Source organism: Vigna umbellata, chromosome 10 (genome assembly GCF_029865625.1).
Source record: "Vigna umbellata cultivar VRB3 chromosome 10, Vumbellata_1.0, whole genome shotgun sequence".
Lineage (NCBI taxonomy): Eukaryota > Viridiplantae > Streptophyta > Magnoliopsida > Fabales > Fabaceae > Vigna > Vigna umbellata.
Window position 1 is genome coordinate 16,910,098 of NC_142174.1, and position 7,909 is coordinate 16,918,006.

Below are 7,909 nucleotides of genomic sequence, written 5' to 3' on the forward strand. Positions count from 1 at the left end.
ATTTGTTGATTTTGATCTAATTTTGCCCTGAATTTATTATGTTTTCTTTATTTGTGATTCTATAATAGAAATTGTTAATATTGTGTGTACAAGTGAATTGTAATATGACTTTGGATTTGGATTCATTTTGTTTTGTGATGCTATTATTGTATTACTGACTAGAATTTCGATTCATTTTAATTTGGCAAAGATTTAATAATTCTGGTGATTAGTAACTTATATTGATCAAAACTGACAGAATAGCTAACCAACCATCCTTCTTATGAGTCAGGCTAACTCGATATGACGCATTTTCAACATACTAATATCAAATCGACCTAAAACGAACCCAATTGACCATTTTATCACCCATAACTTAAGCAATCCATGTTTAAGAGGAATTTCTAAGTCATTGTTGAAATCATTAATAAAATTATTAAAATAAATATTATATATTTGTTATTAAAAATACATTAATTATGAGTACAATATATGCTATTAATTTCATTGTGTTTAGCCAGGAATGTTTAATTCAAATCACTAACGAAAGAAAAACAGGACTACAATACTGGCAAACAAGACTAAGTTGATCAATGAAATAATGGTCTACAAAAGGAAAGAAACCATACTAGAACGTTCCTAGTTCCAACTAGATCAAATCATCAAATGATTGACAAACAGCAGGATTGAACAGATCTTAATCAGATATAAAACACCGCATATTACAAGCTTCATATTTATGGTGGATATGGTGCTCAAAAAAGTACCCAAACAGATGAACACAAACTATCGATGAAACAAAATTTGAAAATTTGTAATTAAGCATATCTCTAACAATCTCCTTAAGTAGTCTTGTCAGCTTTAGAAGCAGTGGCAGCAGCTTGCCCCCTGAGACGACCAGTTCTCCTGGCAGCAATGAGACCGACCTTCTGGCCAGGAGGAGCATCACGTCTGACAGTACTAGCATGCCCAATGTGCTGGTGGTTACCTCCTCCGTGAGGATGCTCAACTGGGTTCATAGCCACACCACGCACCTTAGGCCAGCAGTTCCTCTTCACTCTAAACTTGTGGTAAGCATTACCAGCCTTAAGAAGAGGCTTCTCAGTTCTCCCTCCACCCGCAACTTGCCCAATCATTGCCCTACATGCACTCGGCACAATCTTCTTCGCTCCAGAAGGAAGCTTGATCCTGCCAAAAGAGTGCAAAAATGCATTCAAACACTTGCACAGTTTCCCATGGAGCAAACATCCACTTTACAAAATCAATCTCCTCTAAAATGACCAAAACGATAGATATTACATAAACATACAGAATTGGTATTGAGAATATAACTTGCTCTACAATAAGAACACGACAGGCCGCTTTGTACACTTTAGAAGAAAAAAATAAGTTAAAAATAATTAATTTTCTATCAGCTAATTTGGGCAAGTTCAACACCATTAGCTTCTTTAAACACTTATTTTTAACTCATCAATAAGCTAATTAAAACTACTGGACAAGTTTATTTAATTTTCTTATTTTCTGTTATGAACATTATTCTTGCAGAACTGAACTAAATGTCAAGCTTTCACTTCCCTGATTATGTAAAGGATTACAGGTTATAATTCAGTTTTGTATTTTTTTAATAAATAAATAAATGGTATTGCATCACTAACCTTCGTTAACAGTAAAATAAAATAAAATACCGCCATTACGCAAAGCAATAATCCTGAGACAAAATGTAAAGGTGCGAGTAGGAACCTTGAGGTGTCATTATCGGGGTTGTGGCTGATAACAATGGCGTAGTCACCGGATGCTCTGGCAAAGACACCGCGATCACCTACATGGTGTTCAACATTGCAGATGACGGCACCCTCGGGGATGGATCGGAGGGGCAAGACGTTGCCAACTACGAGGGTTGCCTTCTTGCCGCAGTAGAGGAACTGGCCAGTATATAGACCTTCGGCCGCAACGAATAGTTCTGTCTGCTTCTTGTAGCGGAAGGGGTGGCGGAAAGTGACCTTCGCAAGAGGGGCACCTCGACCGGGGTCGTGGATGATATCGGTGACCACTCCCTTCAGGTAGCCGTTGCGTTCGCCAAAGTCGAGGCTGCGGAACCTCGCCGGACCCTTGCGGTGGTGGGTGTGGGACTTGAAAACGGACCCCGCACCCTTACGCTGTGCGCGAATTACCCTTCCCATTCCGATTCACTAGCCTGTGTTTGAGTGCGCCGCGGGGAGGGAAGAAGGATAGATCGGAAGCTAGGGTTTTGGCTTTGCAGGTAATATATAGCTGACGCGACACCGTTTTGCGTTTGACGTAGATTGCAACTTAGTAAATTTTGAGATGGGGCCCGGACCATTAGAGCCCAATAAGTGCCTAAATGGGCTTTAGAAGATTAGTTTAAGTTAGTGATACTTATGGGCCCCTGTTACTAAATATACCTTTCGCTTTCCTATTTTATTCTCCTTTTCAGATAATTCTTTCTAACACCACCTTCCTCTCCTCCTCCTCCTTTTGTGTTGATTCCTCTTTATTTGTGATTTTAGTTTAATATTTATTTCTTGGTTCCTTTTTCCATTATTAAACGTCTCATCGTAAATCTAAAATCCATATTCCTCCTTTATTCTTCAAAACTTAATTTTTCACATTTTTGTCTTTTTATTTTTATTTTTTAATTTGAAGAAAAATAAGGTTGATTAAAAAGATTTGTTGGAAAAAATATAAACAGTAATGAAGATGAAGGTTATAAAACGCGATTTTAAGAAAAAAGTATTAGGACATAAATATTATCTTAGTTGCACTTAGTAGTTCGACACACATGAATTCTTTTATATTCATTTCATACTATATTTTCTCATTTTTTACTTTTTACTTTTTTTAAAAAAACTACAAAAATTTATTTTTTATAACCATTTTACTTTTTTATGTGTCAAATAAATATAAATACATGGCATTCTATCATTACTCGAACTTAAGATAAGAAAGGTGCGAAGATAATATAGTTATTTTTCATGATATTTTTAAGAATGAAAAAAGACACAATAGCGTGACGTAGTGCAACGAGGCAGGAATGGATTCAGAAGGTGACTTGGGATGCTATGTTTACCCAAAATCAAAATCTATATATTGAAGAGAAATACAGACACACATGAACCTATGTACAACATCATTGGGGAGCTCCCAACGATCAAGACAACGAAAGTAACAATGTTAGTGACTACTTCTCTCTGCTAACTATGAGAATTTATTGATTCTTCCATGCAGCAGAGGCAGAAGAATAGGAATTTGATTCAGAAAGCATATAACTTAAGAGTTTAACCAAAAGTTGCCTTCGGTGTCTGAAAGGCATGATGTCGCACCAGAGTTTTGAGATGAAAACTCATCAGCCACAACGCTACATGCCTCAGCATGCTCAATTTCATTTGAGTTACAGGATCCGTAAGAATTAGACCAGCCATAAGATGGTTTGGCTAACTTTTCATTCACTTGAAGCCTTTTACTATGATGGGTCGTGGTTACACCTATCTGGGGGCACATGGCTTGCAACTGTCTACCAAGTATAGAAAGAGTCTCCTGGCATTCTGCCAGCCTTTTCTCTGCAGCTGCTAGCTCTTTATCCTGTTGTCATGAAGAGATTAGAAAACACCGAGGAGAAAAAGGACATAATTGCTTCTTTTACGTTAAACAAAAGAGGTTTATTTTACCAAGTTCAAACAAAGACAAACATATGACAGGAGTTGCATCAAACAACAGTTTTATTTGAAGATGCAAATGTACATACCTTCCCGGAGTTTGCTGTTGAATTCGATGCACACACCGAGCACGGGTCCCTTCAAGTGGCAAACACACCAAAATTTTAGAAAGGATCACATATCAATTTGAAGAAACAGAGCTCGAATTATACAGTTTAAAAATCATGTCATTGTTTCCGATTAAGGCTCAGAGCTAACCTTTGCATTTTCTCCTCAATTTCTTTGTATCTCACCAAAGCATCGTGATGACTTTGTTTTTCCTCTGTAAGATCATTCTTTAGCTCATCCATCTTTTCCTTTAAATACTTATTTTCAGTTTCTAACTCCTCTACACGAGTTTGAAGCGACTTGTAAGACTCGGTCATACATTTCAGCTGAATTTCAGTTAAACTGCATGATTTGTGGGACGACGCCAATTGTGCTTTCAGTTCTTCTAGAAGTTGCATGTTTTCCTGTAACATCAGCTTTTTTTCTTCAAGATCTTGCATATTCACATCATGTTCAGCTGCCTTATCGGGGTTATTACTTTCAGTTTGGTTCGTCGTGTCAAAACAATTTTGATTTGAAGATAAACAACTAGTCTCCTTTTTATCTTCGGCTGTATCTCTAGTTTTACTAATGATGCCAAGAGGTACACCACCATTGTCTGATAAACATGCCATCTTCTCCACTTCCAAAAAGTCATCCATCAGTTCTGAGACAGTTTCACTCCTATGATTCTCAAATTTACCTACACTTCCAATTCTATTTATATCAGAATGGTCAATAATTGATGTTGCACAGGACTCAACAGGACTTTCTGGATCCTCATGTCCATTATCAGAGATAGAAGTAATGCTCGGTGAGTAGCTGTAAATTCTTCTAAAGGAGTTTTCATAATTGTTTGCCAAAATTGCTTTCTGGGTGCTTCTTTCTTGATGCCTCTCTGCTTCCAAGTGCTTAAGTCTGCCAACTGTTTTAGCATACAAGTTTTTAGAAGCCTGCAGTTCAGCATTACTTGAGGCCAATGCTCCTTTCAATGTCATTGTTTCTTCTTCCAACACCTGTAATTTTTTGGAAAGAAACTCAGATTCTTGCAGGTTATCACTTTTTGAAGGAGTTTTTCTGGGATGGAATGCACTGATGACATGATGTGAACTCTCAACTTCTAGCTTCATTTGTGCCAACGCAGCAGCCCCAGGTAATTTCTTTCTCAACAGACCACGAAGTCGTTGGCACTCATTCTCTAGCTTGGCAATGTTCTTGACATCCTCTGTGTGCTGCTTGTTTGCCACTTCTGCAGATCTCATAATCATATTCTTCTCTTCGTTTCGGATATCTAGCTCCTTAGAAATTACATGCACCTCATACTTCAAAGAAGATATTTCTTTCTCTTTTGACTGAACACTCTTCGTTAGAAGCTCGACCTCTCCCTCGGCTTCAGACTTTTCTTCTTTTAGTTTCACTATTTTGTTTGAACTTTCTTGAAGTGATCTTAGAAGGGCAGCATTTTCACTGGCTAACAGACGTAGTCCTTCATCCAAATTGTCTATTTGAGCTTCAAGTTCTAACTTGCTTTTCTCCCATTGATGAGATTTCATAAGAATCACCTCCTGCAGTTTATGCTCACTTTCTTCCTTTACAATTCTTATCTGCTTCATGCACTCTTTTAGGGCGTCATCTAGGTGAGCTGCTTTCTCATCAACGGTAAGCTTAGAGAGAGATACCGACTCAAGTTGACATCGTAGGGAAACAACTTCTGCATCAGCTTTCTCCCAACCTAAAATGCATATAAAGCTTAATTAACCAACACCAAACGAGTGCAATATAGTCATTGAATGACTGATCCAGTCATTGCAAAATGTTGTAGCTGAGCAGTTTTCGGACAAATAGTTACGTGGAATTATGTACATTTTTGTATATGACAATTACCTGACACTGCTTCCTCTGCAACTTTTGCATGCTGTTTAACTAGATTATCCTTGTTATTTAATTCTGTATGAACTGAAGATAGCTTTGCTTCCAAAGCTTTTAGTTGATCCTCCAAGTTTACAACTTGATCTTCCAATCCAGACATATAAGTATACGACTCCATGGATATCTGAACATAGTTCTTATTTTTGCTATTGTCTTGCTGAAAAAAGTCAGAAAAAAACAAGGCTAGTGAGAAATGTAGCAAGTGACTTCATGTAAAAACGTTTTCCCTCCTGAATATCTAAAAAGAACAAAATACCTTATCTACACGTGCCACAGAAGACAAGGTTGGAACAACAGATTCATAAGAAGAGACAGGTTTCTCATCCTCAACCTTGATGCTTTTATCAGATGATTTTTTCTTCCAGAGCCAACCCCGGCGATCCATCTCAAAATTTTACCCTGCTCACATCATTCGACTATCAGGTAAAAAGCATTTATAGTATTGTTATTATAATAAAATAAATTCGAACCAAAGAAACCACCCACAAATACACCTTAAAATAAAAAAAATGTCATTGTTCAACATGTAATGTAATCAAATAAAAATACACCCTGTAACCAAAATGTGGTGTTTTCATCCGCAGTATAGTATTGCACAGTAATCTTTTTTTTTCTCTTTAACATGGTTTATCTGAATCATTGTAGCTAAAGATGAAGGAACTTTAAATTCTGGTGTTTTTGTTGATTTTAGATAAGCTTTCTGTCAGTAGTTTTAGTAAGTTATTCTAGCTATACAAGTTTGTTAGCGAGTCCTTGCCCTGTTGCTAAACACAGACTTTCTTGTATTTCAAACTCGATTCTCTAATCAAATGATATCATTCAATTTATTTCCCTTTCCTTTTATAATATCAAACACAACTGAACTGCTCTGTTTTGTGTTATTCTTTATCAGCATTACCATTGCCTAAGAAGTTATTGTAATTTATATAGTCTGATAAACAGCCAAACATGAAATATTTGAATGGGAAAAGGATTAGACTACTATATTGAGACTGTGAATATACTCTCATTTAAATTTAGTTTAAAACAAAATGAACTGCCTCATGAACTTCAAAATCAAACAGAAAGAACTCCGAAATCAAACAGCAGTAAGAAAATAGAATGTACTAACTACTACTTCAGGTCCAAGAACACAACTTTAGCAACACCTAAGTTGACACACTGATACATAACACAACATGAAGAAATAGATAGAGAAAAAAGAAAGAAACTTACCCCGAAAGAAGAAAGAAGAATGAAATATCTTAAGTTAGTGTGATGGAAAATAAAAGAAGCAGAAGGAGAACGAGGATTGGATTTGAATGGGTGTGTTGGCTTCTGAAGAGCTGAAAGAGTGAGTTAATAAGTGTTTGACTTGGAATATGAAGAGAGGCAGAAAAGGAAGAGGAGCGGGGTTAAGGTAATGAACTAATGGCCAAATGTGCGCGTATGCGGTCACTGTTTAAACGCTCCTCGGCCCCACCTCGATAAAATAAAATAGTAATTTGAAAAATACTTGATAAAATGAGAAGGTGACGAAAGAACGTCCTAGTCAACACAATACCTATTTCGGGTTTTTACGATTTTCCTTTCAGCAGATAATAATACGTATTTGAACGATGGAAAGTTTTTTAGCTATTTCTGTTGTCGTTTTGTCTTTCTTTTTCTATCTTTCTTGTTGTCGTTTATTTGGCTCAAAGAAAGCTTGGCATTGGGAGGCGCGAATTCCCACCATCCACTTCAACGAATAGAGATTTTTGTCCAATTGCACCTTTGCAGTGTCTGCGTGAATTTGAAATATACATGCTAATATCTGTTGGTCTAATGGATTGCTGTTTTGTATTGTCGAGGTAATAAATGCATGATGTGCGCTTCCTTTCGATGTGGTACATGCACTTTCTTATCCTGCATAAGCTATATATATTTAGTTAAAGAATTACACTTTTTGAAAAATATATATAGTTATTTAACTACTTTTATTGTATTTAATAATGTTTTTTAAAACGTCTTGATTTTAATTAATATTTGACCTTTAATTACATCAATATAGCATGTATTTTTTTTTAAATTACTGAATTTATTTCTTTCTTTTTTACAAATGATAACATCTGTAATACTATTTTATGTTGATATAGAATATGTGCAAATGCCAACAAAAACCCTTACAAAATTTCAAAAGCCAAAAGTATCATGTATAAATAAATTTTAATTTATCTTTTATGCATTTCATTATTTCAACTTTTTTTTTCTACAACTCCTGT

The 7,909-nt window shown here is 36.1% G+C and overlaps 2 protein-coding genes across 2 annotated transcripts; both read right to left on the reverse strand.

Moving 5' to 3' along the window:
- Window positions 1–662: 662 nt before the first annotated feature.
- Window positions 663–2,223, reverse strand: LOC124822066 (large ribosomal subunit protein uL2x). The gene is made up of 2 exons (XM_047294026.2): window positions 1,720–2,223; window positions 663–1,167 (listed from the first exon to the last, which is right to left on the reverse strand). Exons 1-2 carry the CDS (start codon window positions 2,157–2,159, stop codon window positions 822–824), a joined length of 786 nt encoding a protein of 261 aa, XP_047149982.1. The 5' UTR covers window positions 2,160–2,223; the 3' UTR covers window positions 663–821.
- A 724-nt stretch (window positions 2,224–2,947) lies between these two features.
- On the reverse strand, window positions 2,948–7,042 carry LOC124839829 (filament-like plant protein 5). Its single transcript, XM_047315757.2, has 6 exons — window positions 6,885–7,042; window positions 5,926–6,068; window positions 5,625–5,826; window positions 3,912–5,472; window positions 3,743–3,791; window positions 2,948–3,579 (listed from the first exon to the last, which is right to left on the reverse strand). Exons 2-6 carry the CDS (start codon window positions 6,052–6,054, stop codon window positions 3,268–3,270), a joined length of 2,253 nt encoding a protein of 750 aa, XP_047171713.2. The 5' UTR covers window positions 6,055–6,068; window positions 6,885–7,042; the 3' UTR covers window positions 2,948–3,267.
- Between the last annotated feature and the right edge of the window lie 867 nt (window positions 7,043–7,909).